Source organism: Thamnophis elegans, chromosome Z, assembly GCF_009769535.1.
Source record: "Thamnophis elegans isolate rThaEle1 chromosome Z, rThaEle1.pri, whole genome shotgun sequence".
NCBI classification, from domain to species: Eukaryota; Metazoa; Chordata; class Lepidosauria; order Squamata; family Colubridae; genus Thamnophis; species Thamnophis elegans.
The window spans coordinates 51767092-51788586 of NC_045558.1; the positions used below are offsets into that span (position 1 = coordinate 51767092).

At 35.9% G+C, this 21495-nt stretch overlaps 1 protein-coding gene across 2 annotated transcripts in view; it reads right to left on the minus strand.

The window, feature by feature from the left end:
- OSBPL10 (oxysterol binding protein like 10) overlaps positions 1-21495 on the minus strand; it is an 84940-nt gene that overhangs the window by 32316 nt on the left and 31129 nt on the right. Inside the window, exons 3-6 of one of the 2 annotated variants that reach the window (XM_032235627.1) lie at positions 20770-20849; positions 11191-11382; positions 8486-8696; positions 3599-3654 (exon numbers count right to left, since the gene is read on the minus strand). In XM_032235627.1, coding sequence (XP_032091518.1) covers positions 3599-3654; positions 8486-8696; positions 11191-11382; positions 20770-20849 — 539 coding nt within the window. Of the gene's footprint in view, positions 1-3598; positions 3736-8485; positions 8697-11190; positions 11383-20769; positions 20850-21495 lie in introns of both variants that reach the window. The other variant, XM_032235626.1, reaches the window with a different exon arrangement.

The following is a 21495-nucleotide window of genomic DNA, read 5'->3' on the forward strand; positions in this document are numbered from 1 at the left end:
TGATAACTGACTCATATTTATGATGATTGCAATGTCCCCAAATTCATGTGATCATCTTTTTCAACCTTCTGACAAGCAAAATCAATGGGGAAGCTAGATTCCAGATTCACTTAACCACCGGGTTACTAAGTTAACAACTGCAATGATTCACTTAACAACATCTAGGAACATAGTGATTCGCTAAAAAACATCTAGAAATACTAGTGGAAACAAAGATTATAAAATGGGGCAAAACTCACTTAACAAATGTCTCACTCAGTTACAGAAATGTGGGGCTCAATTGTGGTTTTAAGTCGAGGACTACCTGTATAGAAGTACATAAAGAGTTCTTAAAAGTAGTCAAGATGATGGGGAAGCCTGGAGAACAGTGACCAGGTTTATTTGGCAAGAGTTAGAAAGAGCCAGCTATATGACATGCTACTAGCTCCTGCAGGCCATTAACATGGTGACAATGAGACAAAATGTCAAATATCCATAACTTAAGTGCTGCTAGATGCCAATACCATTCATAATCTCCGAAGGGTTTATTTTCTCAAAATGAAGGCTTGGCAATAACTCCCATCTTCAAGTGTCATCTCCACAAGCAGCACAACAATTTATATAACAGGCATAACTGGACTGTCTCCCAGGAGTCACTTCAAATACGCCACAAAATTTCAATCTAAATTCATAATTCAAAACAATTCAACAGAAAAGACCTTAGCTTGATATTTTTCGATTGTTATCTGCTTCTCTGTAATGTATATATGTAAAGGATTGTCAAAACATTACCCTACATTTATGGATGTGTGCAAATCCAAGGGTCAATCACTAAGATTTAGATATTCAAGTAATAAGATTTTAAGTATGCTTAAGATGGAATCCTGGGGGGCAGAGGTGGAAGGACTCATTTACTCCCTCATCTCATATTATCATCCTATTTCTTTAACATTTATCTAGGCAGGGGTCTCCAACCTCCAGTATGTGGACGGCAGTGCTCCGCGAACTACAAGGATCAGAGCATTGCAAGTGAGCGAAGCCCCATCTGGGCATGTACAGGATCCAGGCAACATGTGAAACCACACACACCCCGGTCTGCAGAAAAATCACCTTCTATTGAAGGTTGGGGGCTGTTGATCTAGAGCACAGAACATAAACTTTGATGAGCTTCCAAATATTGCGGAACTACAGATGGATATTTGGGCATATGGAAAATTAGAGAACTGCCGGTTAACATTCTGTTTCTTGCACTACAATCTCTCCTCATTTAGCAACCACATTCCATTCCAAGAATTTCAAAGCAAATTTTTTAAGCAAAATGGTGGCTAAGTGAACATGTGATTGAGAGAGATGTGCTATGAAGATCCCTGGATGCTGTCCTCTCATTCCAATAAAGTTCTCTTGTACAATGTACTGTACCTGAACAATTTTCCTCCCTCACTTTTCCCACCTCAAAGAGCAGAGAGATTGTTTAAATAAGGAATCTCTTTCTGAATTTATTTTCTCTACAAGGTAGTACTTCCCTAAAAAATGCTAGCCACAAGTTTACAAGCTCAACTCTGAGAACTTAATTAGTCCATTATAATCTTTCAGCCATTCTTGTCTCTGAAACTGACCAGACCTTTATCAGTTTCACACAGAAGCCTTCTGCTGCACTGGTTGCCAATGAATTCTTTACTATTCTTTATTACCATAATATTTGCAAATAGTTGCTAACCAAGGTAGTCTCTAAATGAGGAATGATTTCATTCATTATAATACAAATTATTTCTATTCAGGGAACTAAAGAAATAAATATATAAACTGTGTATTTTAACACCATGTTAAAATGTAAATGTTTCATTTATTTACCATAATGTATTAATTACTAAGAAATATATTTTGTCTTTGCTCTCAGAGGTTAGGGTATACATAGCATCTATCCTGCATTTTTTCTCTGCAACAACAGCAAACCTATGTTAGCTTGAGGGAGAAAGACTTGTCCAAGGCCACACAAAGAGCTTTCAGGAATTACAGTGAACTTGAGTTTGTATCCGAATCCTGACACTAACCCCAACTTTAATCGTAATTCTACTGAATTATTATTACTATGTGTACGCAATCTTCAGTCAGATTCGCTATCTAAGATTGTTAAAAACTTAATAATTCAAATCCTAACTAAGGATCTAAGTATTATTGAGGGTATGTCTAAGTATATAGGCAGTTCCAAGCAGGATGGGTTTTTTTTTTGTAAAATTAGGGTGTTCTTATAAGTTCAGTATTGCTTGATATTGAAGAAGTCCTTAAGATCTGTGAAGGCTCCAATCATAATTGATTTCATTTTCCATAAGCATTTTCAATTGCAGGTCCCAATATTTTGAAATTTTTCCTATTGTTTTTCTTCAATCCAAGAATCACCCAGAATAGCAATTTTAAATGAACTCAGATATTCTTTACAAAAACTGCTATATCAAGTAGTTATACAGAAGATGCCTGTCTGTTTGGATCTTAAATGCCTGCTCTTTTTCAAAACCCTTCTCAACTTTATGGCCCCAGTAATTTTTATTACATTTAAATCCAAACTATTATAATAGACAACATATATTTGGGAGGGAGAAGAGGTGATAAGAGAACAAAATAGTATACAAAAAGATATGGTTGGATTGTTCTTCATTTCATTTATTTCAATACTAATACCAAAGAGGATGTGCTAGAAGACATATTGTGGCAATTATATAACATAAGACCTAAAATAACAAATGATGTTCTCTGAAATAATCTACCAAACACAAGTACATAAATTCTAATTCAAGTGTTAACAGGCAACTTGCAATCTAAAAAAATGATTCTTGCTTGATATATTATAGCTTACTAATAATTTTTTTAAAATCAGAAATTGGCAGGTCATTACAATTGTAGATCAGTTGTAGAATATGTTACTTTACATGATATATGATTAAACTATAGCAATTGCAGGCAAGCTTGGGAAAAGCTTGCATCAAGGGTTTCAAACTCGATTTCATTGACAGCTACATCAGGATTGTGTTTGACCTTGTGGGGCCGGAATGGGCGATGCTGGGGTAGGTGTGGCCAGCTCAACATCACTCATGTCATGGGCACCTGTGATGGCTCGAGTGCTCTGCCAGAGAAAATGGGCTCCAGAACTCTATTTTCAGCTGTGACGACCTCCTGCAACCCTCTGCCAGCGAAAATGGAGCTCGGAAGGGCAGCATACAGCCCGAGTTGTTTTCATTGGCAGAAGTACCATGGGCCAGTCCTTCACTGTTTCCAGGGCAACCTCGCGAGGCCAGATCTAAGCACCTTGCAGGCCGGATCCAGCCGGCTTCAGAAGAGAATAACAAAGAAGCTATTATAGAAAGCTATTATGTAATTAAATAAATGTATCAAAATGTCATTTTGGAATCTTTCAAGATGCAAACTGGACATTGATATGATTAGTCCAATTCTCCTCAGCAGGGTATTCTAATTTGCTGGTAAATGAATAAACCATATCAACTACCATATCAACTACCATACAAGAATCAAAACCAAATTGCTATATGACAGTATCTCACTCCAAAACATGTGCAAAGCTTTCAAATATGATCTATAAATGTTGTTTTAATTATATGAGACTTACCATAGTTTCATCTTGTATCACAGATGGTATGACTGACCATGAGAGATTGGCGCTTGCTGTTGTTAAAGAACCAAGAGCACTATTTTTCAGTATCTCTGTAGAATTTGACTTTGATCCATGCCATACTAGTATATTTTCTAAAACAAGAGAAAGTAATCTGCAGTATCTTTTCTGCAGCATGCATTCCATCTATTCAATGTAAGGACAGGGGCAACGAAATAGAAGCCTAGATAAGAGATATTTCTTTCAGCATATTTGTATCTGGATACATCTCTGTGAAACAGCAGAACTGGCCAGAAAGTTTTAAGAGACATAAGGAAAATATAATTTTAAAAGTTCCTGCTGCTACCCTTTATAAGAGCCTATGCATGCATATACTTTGAACCAAACCAATGCCATGTTCAATCACTGCCAAGAGCTTTTAGTATATAAATGATATCCAGCATGATACAGAATATATCTGAAAATAGAGTGGGGTTCTGCCAAGTTCAGAAAAACTGAGGAGTTCATGGGAAGAGCATTTTACTCGTAAGTTATTTTTTCACAAACCTTATTTTACGCATGGCTATAAAAGTATTACAACCAGGCTCTTGCCATGGACATGCCATGGTAGCGTTGTCTGTCACAGGGACATTACATGTTTATTCCTGTAAGTATTTACCTTCAATAAAGCTTGTGATGATCACATTGGCTTTTGGGTCCGCTTTCTTGGATACCTCTCATAGATATAGTCTACTGCAGGCTTTTGGACATTAAATAGCAAGGGTAGGCTATTCAAAAGCAGGAACCCAGAGGAAATAGGACAAGGATCTAGACAAAAGTTTCTCCTGCCATTTCTAAACCATCTTATTTTTCTTTTGTCACAGCAGTTATCAAGATGTCTCTGTATTTATCTACTTTTCTGAGTATCTGTTGTAAATGAGAATCTTCTAATAAAAAAATATTTCATACAATTGGTTCTTTTGAAATTAATAGAGAAAACTCAATTTCTGACTGATACCTGGTATTTAGCTGTTTAGTATTTTAAACAGGCTAAAACAGATGCTCTGATATTTTTTTATTTCAGTGTGCTATTAATTATCTAAAATTGAATCTGAATATATTTATTTACTTTAAAAATTATCTTAACATTTCTTTACAAAAATCTGCTGGCACCTGGGATTTCTTCAGTCATTTGGCGTTCATAGCAGCAACCACAGCCAAGAATCTGCTTCAAATAGAACAATATAGGCATAGATGAACAAACTGTCTTTTAAGTTAAAAATAAAGTTGAAGCAGTTTCTACTGCAAGGAGAAGACTATTTGATTGTCCAGAATTCTGCAAGTGCCATTTGTTCACACAGTACTGTTTGTGATGAAACAAGGAAAGAATTCCAGAAGCTGTGCTTTTTTGCTTACCTATTGCTTTGTGCCTTAAAACATTCCAATGGCTTGAAACCAAAACAAATATCACTGCTAGATCTTTGTGGCTTTACTTTAAGTGATCTACAGAATCAATGCAGTTGGCTCCAGAGTTCCAGGTCAACAGTACAAAAACCCCTCCAAATCAAAATAGTTCAAAGCTTACATAGGCAGGAAAGAAATATCAACACAGCTTGAAAACAAAGTTTCATTTAAAATGACACAGCTGCTAAATCTAAGAATATGACTTACCTCTACTGTAGTTCAACCAAATAGGTTTGACATCTGATTATTTATACTAATAGAATCAAAATTTAATATGCTGAGCCAAACCATACCAGTAAGAAATACTTACATACTAGGGTTTTCTTTGAATAGGATTTCAGATTCATATGGGAAACATTGGATTTTTTTTATCATGCATTTCAAATACAAATGTTGTCTCAAATTGACATGGTTCAAATTCAAAAATATTCAATGCTACTTTGCAGTGGTGCATTTCTTTGATTTTTAAAAAAAAGAATGAATATAATTTGAATCCAAGATAGCAGACAGACCAGCCGGTCGCTCCTGCCCCTCGCCCTGCCACTGCTGCTCTTCTGGGGCGGTGTGACTGTGCAGGAGCTGAGTCCATGAGGGAGAAATGTCTGTCCAGCTCTGGGGTAAGAGGCACACCGGCCAGGAAGTGGTCACACTCCCTTGCAGAAATGGTGGGAGGGGGGCTATGCTGACTTGTTCTCAGTGGAGAGCTTGGGGGGGGGGAACTTCATTGACACTCTTCTGGTTTCTGGCACATGCATGTATGCTAGCTGTCTTCACATATGCAAGTGCGCCATAAACCAGAAGATCAGGTGGCCGGTGCACATAGTGTGCTAGAAACTGGAAGATCACAGCTGCTCTTTCAGTCTCCAGCATGCCGGCGTAGGCACGCTCCCATTTCGACACTTGATATCATAAAGGTTCACCAACACTGGTATATAGGGCTTCTTGAGTGAGCAGGATTTGGACTGGAAGACCTCCAACGTCCCTTCTGTTATTCTGACATGATTGTGCCCATGGCTCTCATGGCCAATTGTTCCCAAAACTCTTTGTTGCTTGCAGAGGAGCTGAAGGTTCCTGCGCTGAAAAAGCCCAAAAGATTGCCAGAATGCCGCTGGAAGAAAACTCAGAACAAATCCAACTGAACACAAGTTACAGCCACTATTAAGTCGTACATCATGATGGTAAGAGCAGCGAAACATCACTATTTCTCCAGTCTTGTTGCATCCACAGAATGTCATCTGACGACCCTGGTCCCTCCTTGGGAAGGAAAGCTCAGACAAACTCTCATGGGGACAGATAAAATTGCTTAGATCTGTTTAGTTTGAGATCACGCAGGTCCATTAGAGATATAGAGGGAGCAGATTTGCCTAGTTATCCAGGAACAGTTTGATTCTGTTGGACTTGAGGCAGTGGTTAGGTTCCTTGCAGCTGTCCTTATTAGATCCTTGTTCCCTCTGTCTGGTAAAAGCCTTCAGAGAGGAACCAGCAGGTGGCTCCAGGTAGTGATTAAAATTTCATCATTGCAGAGGTATGTGCATATTCCTGGCATCATTTAAGGATGTCTTGGTCCACCCCTTTCTCAAGAAACCATCATTAGGCCCAAGCTACCTGCACAATTTCCCATCAAGTTTATCACTTCTCCCTTTTTAGGAAAGGTGGTGGAAAAAGTTATTGCATTGCAACTCCATAGGGCCTTCAGCTGGGTTTCAGGCAGTGACGTGCAGACAGGGGAGGCAGGGGAGGCAAAGCCTCACCACTGTCATCATGGAAAGAAAAAAAATGTAAAAGGAAAAAGGCAAGAGCTAAGGTCATGCTGAGCTAGTTGCTGCCAGAGTCATAGTGGATGACTCTGCTTAGTGCTTAACTGTTTAAAAAAGCCTCTAAAAAGTGCCCTCTACAGGAGGCAGGAGAACCACGTGCCTCATTTAGTCTGATTTTATGATCACTCGAGCAGAGTTAAGCAAGGGTTAAAAGCCAAAAAATTCCTTATGTGGATGAGGCACGTGGTTCTCTTGCCTCCTTCTGTAGAGGGTGTTTTTTTAGAGGCTTTTTTAAACAGTTAAGCAGAGTCATCCATTGGGGACTCTGGCAGCAGCTAACCCAGCCTAACCTCAGCAGCTCTTGCTTTTTTCCTTTTATATTTTTACATTTTCATGATGGCAGGCAAGAGCAGAGTTGAAATCCTCTATGATTGTGAAACAGCTGGAAAAGGTATGTGGGTCGGAGGGAGGGGGAGGAATTCAAAATGAATGTAATTTGTAAGTAATTGAAAGTAATTTGTGTGTGTGTGTGCGTGCGCATGTGTTTGTTTCTTCACTCAAACAAACTCTCAATTTGAGAGAGAGTTTGTTTGAAAAGAGAGGGAAGGAGAGGCAGGGAGGGCAGCCCACCAGCTTTCTTTCTCTATGTCGGGGCAGCCTGCCAGCAGAGGCGGGTTTTTTACCCACCTCTGCTGGCGGGCTGGCGCTTTCTTTCTTTTGCCGTAAAAGAAAGAAAGCGGCTTTTGCGGTGGGGTGGGCAAAAGCTGCTTTCTTTCTTTTTGCCCACCCCGCCACTATGTCCGACATAGAGGTGGCCCGTCTCTATGTCGGACATAGCGGCGGGGCGGGCAAAAGCATTTTCCACTGTGCCCTTGACCCTTGCAATACTTTTCTACTAGAGAACTGCCCCACCCATTTGGCCTTGCAGAAGAGCATTAAAACTTGATTTTGCCAGTTGTCTTTGGACTCCAAAGGAGCACTTGCTGCTATAAGTGGTTGATGAGGTAAAAAAAAATCTTTTCTCCAAACCATCCACCTCCTGGGTTCCAGTTTTTTTTTTACATAGTTTTAAATCTTAATTGCTTTTCTATTTATCTTTTTATGTTCTGTAAGCCTCCCAGAGTAGTCTATTGGGGAGACAGTATCTCAGATGGATGATTGATTAATTGATTGATTGATTGATAGACAGACACACAGACACATATAGCAGGTGGACTGATACAATTACCTCATCATTTAATTTTTTTTTAAAGCAAGAACAGCTAAATAACTCAGCACCCTTCACATAAGCAATAGGGTACATTTAGAACTACAATACATCTTCATTGAATTTCTTTCTTCTTTCGTCTTTGAATCAATCTAATGTCAAAAATAATGCTTTAGTATATTATATATTCATATATTATTGGCAAAAATATCTTTATGATTTTCTCTTCCAGGTATATGTATAAATACTGTTTAAATGACTTTAATGTTATCCTCAAGATAAAAATAAATTTTAATATTGGCATAATTTGTTCTTCACTGAGATTCTGTGATTCCTTTTTAATATATTTTGACTAAAAACCACATGAAATTCCCATCTACGGCATAGCTGGAAAACTGTAGTCATAAGGCAACTACAACTACCATATGGCCAGTAAGAGATAAAAATGAAAGAAAGAAACCAGCCAACTTTACACACCTGAAGGCAATGTCTTGTTCTGGGGTGCGCTCACTTGGCTTATACTCTGTTGAAGCAAATGCAGGCATTCTCCCAAGCAACTGAGAGCAGCAGCAGAGGTAGCTTTTAAAAGCAGAAAGTCTTGATCAAAGGCAGAAAGAGGACCAGAACCTGGAAGGGATTCAATGCCTTGCACAAGGTTCTTCTGTTGTCCTTCCACTTGGGCCATAATCTGCAAATATAGTGGATAAGGAAATGTGAGTCCTTTATGAAAAAGTATTAAAAGAGAAATTAATTTCCCAAGTGAATAAACAGAAAATGAGTGCAAGGAAAAATAATGTAGAAATCATTTAGAACAGAGTAAAAAGAATTATGTTACAGAATACCATAGAAGTCAGAGAACTTATCTTAATGGCAACTATGAAAAAGGATTCTTGTTGAAATGATGAAATAAAAGAGAGTGTGAATGAAGAAAATTATATATAAAAGAATGTTGCAGAAATGAGGATAACGGAAAGTTATATAATGTGAAAACAAGTAAAAGATGGTTACAAAGAATGTACTGAAAAAGAACAGAAACACTTAAAAGGAGAGAAAGGACAACTTTGATGGAAATAAAAAGTGCTATGAAATATATGGAGAAAGTCAAACATGTCCATATTACAATGACTAAAAATAAAAATATTAATAATGATTTGGGATGAAATAAAGTGAGAAAGTGCTAAAAGGACCATTACAAAGATTTTATGACAAATACAATGATAAACCTAAACACTTTGAGAAGATTGAAAAAATAGTATTATAATAAAGAATATTAAAGAGTAGAAAACTGTTAAAATCTGGATATGGTTAGTTTATGTACGGAGTGGATTGAGCAACCAGTTTAATGAATGTGTACAGATTGCACCTTAGTCTAACAATTGGGAGAATTCTGTTATTAAGTAGCAAGATTAGTTTCTTCATTACCCCTAGAAAGTATTTGTCAGAATCAAAATGTATACAAAGATTATAATTAGATGCATATAGAGTCCAAGAGTGGTATCAAGTACCTTCTACCTGCATATTGTTACAATAAATCCACCTTTCCCAAAATGTCATTGTACTATTTTTATTGTTCATTTGTGTTCATTTTGGTGTTTGCGTTTTTAGGGAGTACATAATGGATATAAGATCATACTAAAGGCAGTTCGACAGAAAAGTTTAAGAACCTTTGTTTTTTTTAAAAATCAGGTTTTGGCTTGATCTTTATTTCCAAAAACATATCTGGAACAGCATAGATTCCATAAGCATCCTTAAATGAAAAAACAGATAAAATTGAGGTAGGTAAGTAGAAACTATTCTGAGAACTAGACAGGTAGTAGGAAGCCATCTTAACAGTCTCTCATCTGGTAAATGGATGCTTTCTTATTGCCTATCTCTACATTACCAATTATTTTGGTTATAGAACTCTTCTTATAAAAACATGCATGGTATATTCTAAACTAAAGATCATTACCAGCCAACAGAATCAAATAATGCCACCCATCTTCACCCTGCATTAAAACAATAACAACTGACATAATAGCTACTGCCTTGACATGTTGCTGACATATTTAATCTAACCTCAACTGCCCACACTGTATGACTAAGTAGATAATATGCTTATAAAGCCTGAATTTAAGTAGTCATAATATATAGCTTTGATTTTTAAGAGAGACAATTTAACAACTTTAAATTTTCAAATCCAATTATAAGGTATAATAGCACAAATTATAATTTGATTCTTTTTATAAGAAATTGGTCTAATGGAAGATAGCAAAGACACAAAATGTATATAAAAGAGAATTGCCTTACCCAATCCTTGGTACATTTATGTGGTAGGTTTGAAATTCAACTGTTACGTAATGTATCAAATTTCATTAAAGTTTTTCCCATTATATAAAAAAATTACCATCAATAACCTCAATGTTTTGCCTGTTTATGTATAGAAGCCACAGTTCCATTAGCAAAAGCTTTCACTGTTGAGGCTTTCCCTTTTTAAAAAATAATTACTATATACATGTTCATTACTTTGCATTGGAAAACAATAATTGCCGTTTGATTGGGTTTTTTTCTTTTGAAGTTTGAAAACATAAGAACATTTGAAACAGAATAGGGTTCTGTAATTCTGTAATGTAATTCTGTCTCAAACGCAAAATATTAAATTGAACCCAAGTTATTCTAGTTTCTTCCTTCATCAAATACTGAACTTTATTATTATAGATGTTTAATACTGAAAGCCAAGATGCAGCTTTTAAAAAATGTAAAATCTGCAGAATTAGGGCTTGAATCTTTCACATAACCTAGCTGCCGCAATGGGACACTTTTTCCTTCCAAAAAGAATGGGGAAAAAACCACACACACACATATACGCACGCATGCCAGACGTGTTTTTTGGTTTTATGACTGCCCACTCTTAAGGCAGAGATTTTGTGAGAATGTCCCTAAGATGCACTTGAAACTTCAATTATGTTTAACAGCGCAAAACACTTCAAAACATTTGCTGTACACAAATCCTCTACCAAATCAACTTAGTAAAAACTAGTAGTTAGCTTTTAAGAATTTCAACCATTAAGACAAATTATTAGTGTTAGATTTTATAGTGTTCAATAGTACTAAGAAGAAAAAAGTCTAAATAAATATGTAACCATGTACTCCAGAGATTATATCACATTTTCACCCATAGAAGAATTTCACATAATTCTTACTTCTCTGACGCCATGAAGCTGGCAGGGATACTGAGGTTTGGTTTTTCGGGCTACCACAGGAGATTTGTGATGTGTAATGGTGATAACTGGAGGCCCACTCTGAGTTACGATTTTTTGAGAACTGAGAGATGTCGAGTTAGCTGTTCCAAGGGGCAACAAAGTCAAGCTTTTTGCTCGTGAAGTCAGAGTGCTCTAGAAAAATGAGAAAGTTAAAGTAAAATTATATGAAAAATGATGACTTCTCCTAAATAACAAAAAAAATATTTGTACTTGTGAAGAAATGAAAGCATTGTCGTTATTAATTATTTCTCTAAAGTAATATTTTTATCTGTATGGCGTTCAAAACAGTAAAAAAACAAGACATCTAATCCAATAAAATAAAATGTTATCTAAAATTACTGTCAATTAAGTGCCAAAAATCTTATTAAAGAGGACTCTCGATCTTTTCTATGACCTCCTGATGAAAAGAATGGAACTTCAGGTCTTTCATGGATTGATGGCCAAATAGAGAAAAGTTCGTTTTCATACGCCCAGCAAGCACATTTTTGAAAATAAGGATAGCTTTATTTATTTATTGAATTTATATTTCTGCCTATTTGCCCATGGTGACTCAAGGTGGCTTACAGAATATAAAACCACATTTAAAACAATAAAATAACAAAAATAATCAAATAAATTAATATAGTACAATAAAACAAAGTAACAAAATCACTCCCACCTCCCATAACCACCCCCTTCCCCAGCAGATCACACAAGCCATCACAGAGAAGGCCGTTCTTCTGAGTCCCACCAGGTGTACCTCCCTCGGGGATGGGACCTGCAACATTCCCTACCTCCCCACTCTGATAGGTTGGGTAGATGTGAGCAGCAAGAGAGGGTACCTCAGATAACCTAGTCCCAAGCTATGAAGGACTTTAAAGATGATAACTAGACCTTGAATTGCACCCAGAAGCAAATCAGCAACCAGTGCAGCTCCTGCAGAAAAGGTGATATATGTGCAAACCTGGGTCTGCACAAAACCATGCAGACCGCTACATTTTGCACCAACTGGAGCTTCCGGGTGTTCTTCAAGGGCAGCCCCACATAGAGCATGTTGCAATAGTCGAGACAGGAAGAATGCCAAGAAGGTTTCTCATAGTATTAATAGCCAAACAAGCTCATAATGAGAATAAATGATCTCCCGGCTACTCAAATCCTAATATGTTTAAAGTTTATGCTAAAATGAATAACTTGAATTCTGAAAACATCTTTTTTTCCTTCTAATTCTATTTTATTCAAAAAATTAGTTAAAATTCAAACACAAAACTTCAAAAGAAATTATTTCAAAGATAAAAAATCCACAAAACAAGACTTTAAAAAACTGCTTTAAAAAAATTTAACACACACATATTATCTCACATAGTTGAATTCTGATTAATATATAACAATATTAATTTCTCAGCCTTTGCGAAACAGCCCCCTAAAATCTTTAAACACTAAATATATTTACAATACTAAATCTATCTATTTATTAGCCTGATACCTATATACTATATTAACGAGCAAATAGTTAACAGGAAGAACGAAAATTATAAGAAAGGCAAGACTGAAGTTTCAAAACTCTCTGTCAACAAACTGTTACTATTATCAAGTTGAAAATATACCATGGCATCTTATCTATCACAAATCGTCCCAAAAGATAACAGTGATTTGTCCTAGATCAAATATCCATGTTTATTTCTTAATACCATCTCTTATTATATTTAATCAGAGAGCAATTGATAAATCCAATCTCCAAAATTGGTCTATCTTCCTCGAAAAATCCAGATGAAATTGTTTTGCAGTTAAATGTGATAAATCTATTTTCCAATCTCCCTTGATCTTCTTAGAGAAAGATAATTTGTTACTTCTCCACATAGTCAGGTTTTTGCTGTTGTAAACTAATTCAGCTTGAACTTCAGAGAGACACACCAGGTCAACTCAAAAGCTTTAAATCTATGAATTCTAAGTATATAGATGTCTATGGAAATTCTTAATCATCCAGATAATGGTTGTCCCAAAGCGGATCTGAAGAAGCTTCTTGGATGAGAAGCAAAATGTCTTTAAAGAAAAGCCAGAAAGTCCAGGTGCATTTTAAAAAAGCACTAAGGGACTAAGTCTATAGAGTTCGTATTTCTTTCCAATGAATCTATTGCTTTCGGATCACATTTCTTTTGTGAGTCTAGAATTTATCTATGGTCAGATGAATCATTCCACAACCATTAACATTTCAACAAACTTTTTTAAAAAAACTTTCAAATAAGTATTGCATATTACCAAACAATCTTTTTTTAAATGTCAGCCACATTTGCTTGTCTGTAACATAATACTTTATTGCAAGTTATTGTGTAACTTGTCAGCGATAGATAACAAAACATAGGAATCCTCAGAATGAAAAAAAATAACTTTAAAAACTGAATATTTCTGGATATTTTGATCAAAAATTAAAAGATAAGCTCCAAACATTTTACAAATTAATAAAAATCCAATATAGATGTAAATCAAATAAAAAATACTTCACTATTCCAAGCTATGGTTTTTTTATAATAAAGCAGGTTATTCAAAACAACAACATACGGTATTTTTCAGAGTATAAGATGCACCTTTTCCCCCCCAACAGAGGGAAATGTGGGTGCACCTTATACACTGAATATAGCCCTACCCTCTGGCCCCTAACCTTTTGGCCTCTGTCTCCCAGCAATTTACCTCTTTGCAGCAAAAGGGGGGGGGGGCTTGCGGAGGCTTCAATAAGCTATAGCAATCCCTGCAGCTGATGATGGGAAGAAATTGAAAGTGAAACTTGCAGTTTGCTCCAGGAGGCAAATTGCTGAGAGGCAGATTTTTTTTTTCTTGTGCTAATCAGGCTGTTTGCTGCAAAGAGGTAAGTCAACAACTATAAATGCCTATAGAATGTTCAAATTATTAGACTTATTTTTTAAAGACTGCTTTATTATTATTCTAGACAACTTAACAAAAATGAAGAAGCTTTTTAAAATAAATGCTTGATCTGAAGAGGCCCAGTGCTATTGTTTTAAAAAGTGCTATTCTTTTAAATAGCAGAGAATAACTATTCTTCCAGAAAGTACATCGATTTTAACAGCATCTGTACATGTATAGTCTGAAATATAACACTACAGTGTATATCGTCTGTACTGTTTGTTGCAAGGAGGCAAATTGCTGGGAGGCAGAGGCAGATATTTTTCCCTTGTTTTCCTGCCCAAAATCTAGGTGTGTCTTATACTTCGGAGCGTCTTATACTCCGAAAATTATGGCAACTCAAAGGGAAAGAGGAAAAAAAAAACCAGATAAAGTCCAGCAGGGGGTAAAATAAATTGGCATTCAACCAGCTGGTCAGCTTTTAAAGATAAAAAAATAAAAATAAAACAAAAGCTTCAAAAAGTGAAGTTAAAACCCAAGCATTCTTAAGAAAATGAACTGCTGGGAAGAAAGAGGGAACTGGAATCTTCAAAACTCCCCTTCCCAGGTGGGTCCATGGACATCCAAAAGCTATCTTGGGTCATTCCTAAGTGTTCCCATTCAAATCCATGAAGCATCTCTGCAAAAAAACCAGTTTTGGCAGCAAAATTGGTAGATCGTTGGCAGGAAAAAGAAAACTTCCTATCATTCAGCAGCCATCTTGGAGAGGAGTCTACCAGTACACATTTTTCAATCTGGAAATAATATGATTCTGGATCATTACCACTTAGTAATCTAGCTACTGTATATATTAACTGAAGCTTTCTGAGGTTCTTAAAAGATAACTATTATAAACAGAGCACATGTAGCTATCAAAGTTAATATAATTAAAATATTTGCTACTAATATTTAACTAAATATAAATGTGGATATGCATTCCTTCCCACTGCCACTATATTGAGATCTGGAAACAGTCAAATATCTCAGTTTGCAAACCTGCTTTTCCAAGGAGAATGCAACCCCATTCAAGCAGGCTAAAATTGAATTCCAGTTTGTGGTGGTGGTGGTGGTGGTGGTGATGTTTCAAAAGTATTTCCATCTTATTAAGATTTGATTTGGGACTTCCGGGGGGGCGGAGCCTGTCGCCGAGGAGGGCTCAACCGAGCTCCTCTCAGAGATCTGGTCTGTATATCTAAATAAGATCATAGATATCACCCCTTTTTGGCTATAAAGGGGCAGGGAGTAGCTCTGTGTGCTAGGGTCTATTCGTAATTCACAGCCTTTCTCTTTTTTTTTGGCTGTGGACAGAGATTAGATCCAGCGTGAGCGGAGCTTTTATCTCCAGCCAGTTCTTCTCAGCTGCTTTTTTTTTGCAGCCCTAGACAGGCGATCCCCCCCCCCCAGGACAAAGCAAAGTTGTTTGAAGCTAGGATTAATACGGGCGGGTCCCACTCCTGTGAGATTTATGCTTTTATTACTATCTTAAATACCAGCACCATTTGTTTTAGAGGCTTCTTTGTTTAAACGGACTTCAAAATGGCGATTTCTCTCCGTTGGTGACTGATAGGGGATGTACGTAGCCGGTATTACCTTCCTGCAGACCGCTCCTTAACAAAATAATTTTTTTTGTTTTTTTGGAAACAGAGGGGAGCAAAAGCGCTGTTTATTTGTTTATTTATAATGGCACCCAGGTCAAAATCGAAGCGTCTCTCTACAAATGTGCCTAAAGAATCTATGAATGAACTTAAAGAATTTACACTGGAATCGCAGCCCTTGTCTCCTACGCCCTCTACTGGAGAATTCTTAACACAGGAATTTTTTTTTCAAATGTTTAATGATTTTAAACAAGAAATTAAGGAATTTGTATTGGAGCTATATGGTGATTTAAAGTCTAAAATTGACCAAATGAAGGCGAATACGTTTGCAGCCGTGTCTGCCCTGTCAGATTATACCGCTGAAATAGAGAATAAATTGGAAAGCTTGGAGGAGGCTAATTCTAATTTGACTACTAATATTCAAATATTACAACAAAAAATTAGAGACACTCAAGAACAGCTTGTTATGATAAACTTTAATAAGAAGGCATTCGCAATAAGAGTCAGAGGATTCCGCGAAAAGGAGCGAGAGAATCTGAAACAGACCTTTGTTGAAGCCCTCAGCCATGCGGTGGGAAGCCCGGGACTTAACTTTGATTGGCAGATTCGGAAAATCTATCACCGGAATTTGTTGGTAGCGGAACAGCGACAGCTCCCGAGGGACATAATTATATATTTCTCCACAAAAGAATCCAGAAACGCGATCATGCAAAAATTTTACAATAATAGTTTGAGAGTTGATGGCCAGAACTTGATTGTCTTCAAAGAAATACCTTTCCAGATGTTAAAGGCAAGAAGGGACTATACCTTTTTAACTAAAGAGCTTAGAAATCATCAGATTCAATATAAATGGGAGGCCCCAGCCGGCATTACGGTCACATTTGAGAATCAAAGACTTCGTCTCAACTCTGTTTCGGAGGCTCGAGATTTCTATTACAAGACTTTGAAGGCGGGACTTCCTGATTCACTTGGAAAAGAGGAGAGACAAGCCGAAGGAGAAGGCAAGCAACAGACCACATGGCTGCAAGATGGAGGGGGTAGCTCCCCCTCCCTCGGAGAAGCAGAAAAGCGGAGTTTGAGGATTTAGACATTCTAAAATATTCGCCAAAGTTGTGGATTGAATGGGGGTTTGCGACCTCTCTCCGGTAGAAAAAGCGGAATTTATTGGTGGGGTGATACTGAATGTATATATGTAAAATGCATGCAGAATGATTTACGCTGTTTAAATCTTGTTAGAAGGGAAAGTTTGAAGAGATTTTAAAATAGAAGGTAAACTGATTCTTGTTGAAACTATTATTTGAATATGTGGAATGATCTATGCTATTTAATTTTTATTAGAAGGGAAAGCTTGGTGAAATTATTTTGAGCTAGATTTTAAACTAATGTCTGCATAAATTTGATAGTGGCAAATATCAGAGAAGCAAGGGATGAGGGTAAAATGCATGCGGAATGATTTACGTATATTGGTGGGGTGATACTGAATGTATATATGTAAAATGAATGCAGAATGATTTATGTTGTTTAAATTCTGTTAGAAGGGAAAGCTGGATGAGATTATTTTAAAACAGAAGGTAAACTGATTCTTGTTGAAAGTATTATTTGAATATGTGGAATGATCTATGCTATTTAATTTTTATTAGAAGGGAAAGCTTGGTGAAATTATTTTGAGCTAAATTTTAAACTAATGTCTGCATAAATTTGATAGTGGTAAATATCAGAGAAGCAAGGGATGAGGGCAAAATGCATGCGGAATGATTTACATTGTTTAAATCCTATTAGAAGGGAAAGCTGGTCGGGATCATTTTAAGATAGAATGCAAACTGATTTTTGTGTAAAGTAATACTTGATCCACGCTGCTTAAATTTTACTAAGAAGGGAAAGTTTGGTCAGATTATTTTGAATTACTGTTTGAAATTAAGGTTAAGAAAGATTATTTACGCTGTTTAAATCCTATTAGAAGGGAAAGTTTGATTATTCTTCTGTAAAGTAATATTTGAATATGTGGAATGATCCACGCTGCTTAAATTTTACTAGAAGGGATTATTTTTGAGCTAGATTGTATATTGATGTCTATACAAATTTGGATAAATGTTTATCTGAATACAAGGTTAAGGAAGAGGAATGGGAGAGTCTACAGGAGGTCGGGGTAAATAACAAAGAAGCAAAAGACGAGAATAAAATATAGATAGAATGACTTATACTATTTAAGCATAGATAAAGATGGGGGGCTGAGCTTAACCCAAAGAGTTTCTTTTTTTTTTCTTTTTTCTTTGTTCTTTTCTTTTTTTTTGTTTTTTTTTCCCTTAATATATTACTTTTATTTTTAATCCATACGAACATAAGATACTTTAGATAGAAGGCAGTGCCAGGTGTGGGCCCTGGGAAGTCGGGAGGAGTAGGGATGGGGATTTATGGGGGGTGGGTGGGTGGGTGTTAACATAGTCTCAATAAGAACAAGAATGCACTTATATACGGTTGTTCTTTTTTTTTTCCTTTTTTTTTCTCTTTTCTTTCTTTATATTTTTTTTTCCTTGGTTTATTTTACTTTTTATCAGATTATAATAAACAACACTTGAATAAAGGAATACACCAAGGAGGGAGGTAGAGGGAAAGAGGAGGGAGGAGTAAGGAAGGAGTAAGGGGAATGTAAGGAGGGCGTGTTGGGAGTAAGGGGAGAAGGAAGGTTTGAGGGGAAAGGGAAGTAGGAGGGGAGCGTTAGAGGGAGGAAAGGAAAGTTGGAGGGGGTAGATGGGGTGTATGGAGGATGGAAGTGTCAGGTGGGGTTGTGAATGATGAGTTGTGTTTTCTTTTTTATTTTTTTTATTTTTTTTTTATTTTTTTTCTTATAGCAAATACCCTGTATATAAGTGATTGTAAAATGGAATGTGAAAATGAATAAAATATATTTAAAAAAAGAAAAAAAAAGAAAAAAAAAGATTTGATTTGTTTGTTTATTCTTATCTACTCCATAAGTGAACTGAGGCATGCCAAAGGAATCAACTGTGAGAAAGTAGAGAGCAATATAAATGGCAACAGCTCTAAACCTTTAAATAATCTGCCCCAGTAGTTCCTGTAGGCATGGAATAATCCAATGGACAGGTTAATAACTTAAATGTTGAACACCACATTTGCATGACCTTCTAGATATGGCTGACAGAAAGAAAACATTTTGTACTAGGTGACATATCTAAATGTGCTATAGAACAGGAATTTGAAGGCTTCAAAGAAGGTGAAGATGTTGAGTGGGACAGGATTCTGGAATTACATACCAAATTTCAGCAGCAAAATGACCCAATCTATGAAATGTACTCATAAAAAAAAAATCACCTTTGTGGCTTTCAACATAGACATGAAATAATAGCAAAACACAAATATCTAACTTATCATGAGACAGATCATTTTTGTCAAAAAAATGTAAAATAAATTAAGAGATGAACTGGTGACCAAGATATTCCTGGCATGCAGACCTGTTAAATGGTGGCCCACAGACTGGATATGGCCCACGCAGGCTATGCTCACCCTAGCTCCGCAAAGGCAAATAACAATGCAATATGTCACAATCTGACCTGCAATGTGATCAATTTGACACTTCTGATGGCATGCCACCAAGTTATCTGGTAGATTACCTCTCCCTGATTACGTCAGTTTGTCCCATTAAATCTAGAAGAGAAAGGTTAGAGAAGGATGTTGCAGTTATCATCTGCCAGAGACCTACATTCAGGAGGCAGGTCTTCTCTATTGCACCTTGTGGAATATTTCCCTCCCAAAGTCATATTAGCTTCATTCCCATTATCACTCTGGATTATATGCCGGCAAAATCTTGATACCTGGTTTTACCACCATTCCACAGAACCAGATGGCTCCACGGAGATTGATCTTTTTACTGTATGGTTTGTATGTTTTAATTTTATAGCATTTTAAATTTGTAATAATTTTATATGTTTATAATTATTTTTATATTTTTGTTGTTTTCATTTATTGTTGTACATCACCCACAGTCACTTTTTATAAAATGGGCAGTTACATAAATATGATAGGTAGGTAGGTAGGTAGTAGGTAGGTAGGTAGAAGACAGACAGACAGACAGACAGACAGACAGATAATGCAGTGGTCATTGGTTCTCTTATTTTTAATTATTAGAAAAATTTAAAGTAGAAAAAATAATTTATGATTTTGAACATTGTTTAAGTTTGAAATAAAATTGTATACAAGTGATGAACATATAATTGCTAAAACATAAATTTTTATGGAGGTGAAACAAGAACAAGTGAAAGAATATATGATAAAGAGGAGTAAAAGTTTGATTACAATTAGATACAGATGAGACCATGGGAAAATATGTTGTGGAAAGAACTGAAATTTACACTATGTTATCATCTTAAAGAGAATTTTATAAAATTATGTACTATTGGTAAATATCACCAAGTAGTCTTGAATATATAAAAGCATCTCAAATTTATGTTGGAAATGTCAACAAGAAAGGAACATTTCACCATGTTTGATGGATGCGTAAAAAAGCTAAAAAATTCTGAATTTAAATACATACACTGATGTATGTGACAAACAGCTGGGAAAAAAATCATGCAACTTTGTTTTTGTACTTAAGCAACATTATTGTATGTACAAAGATGGAAAGATGTAGTACTATTCACAAAGGAGGAATGATTGGTGAAGACAATACAACTTGCTGAAAAGATCAAATTGATTTCTTTAATGAAAGAAAATATCCACACAAAGTATTGGCTGGAAATCTTTAGGGACAGCAAAAAAGGAACTTACGATTTATGGTTTTTTGTATAATTTATAGGATAAATTATAGAATGAAGAAAGTTGCAACCACAGAGTAAGAGATAAATTTTAATTGTACTGAAGGTACTTTTTTGTATCATTTCTTTTTCTTTCTTTTTTTTCCTTTCTTGCATTTTCAGTTTTCTTCTAGCTTGCATTTTATTTATTTAACCTGCAGATTTAACCTTTTAATCGGGTTTTATTATTACAACTTTTACTTGTGCCCTAACATCATGCAACTTTCTCATCCAGTAATTTTTACCTTCAAATTATTTTCAGTATGGTACTTGGCACAAGATCGAAGTTGAGTCACCCAGTACTGTCTCTCCTTTGTATCACCAGCTAGAAATAAACATACATGAAATAATCTGTATCATAATTTAAAACATATTAAAAGTTATTTGTTGCTTTGAAAATGCCCCATGTTCTCAAATGCCCTGTGCTAAAATTAAGGTATTCTGATGAGTGAAAATCAATTTGTCTATCTTGCTTTTAAATCTGAGGTATATAAATTAATCCCAATATATCAAAATATTTACTTACAATTTAAATGCATATTGATAAATTAAGAAGTTTATCTTCCTGTAAACAAACATGCCCCACAATATGAAATGTACAATTCAGGGAATTCTATTCTATAATATATTCGTCTTACATTTTCCAATTTAATTAAATCAATAAACTTTCAATGAGCTGAGATGGCGCAGTAGTGCAGCTGCAGTTCTGCAGTTCAAATCTCACCAGCTCAAGGTTGACTCAGCCTTCCATCCTTCCAAGGCGGGTAAAATGAGGAGATTGTTGGGGCAATATACTGACTCTGTAAACTGCTTAGAGTGGACTGTAAAAGTACTATGAAGCGATATATAAGTCTAAGTGCTCTTGCTACTGCTATTCAATAACTTTTTCAGCCTTGAAAGTTTTAATTAAAACTTTCAAGCAAAAGTGTTTACCACAATTAATATAGTTGGAAGATCATACTGTGTTACAG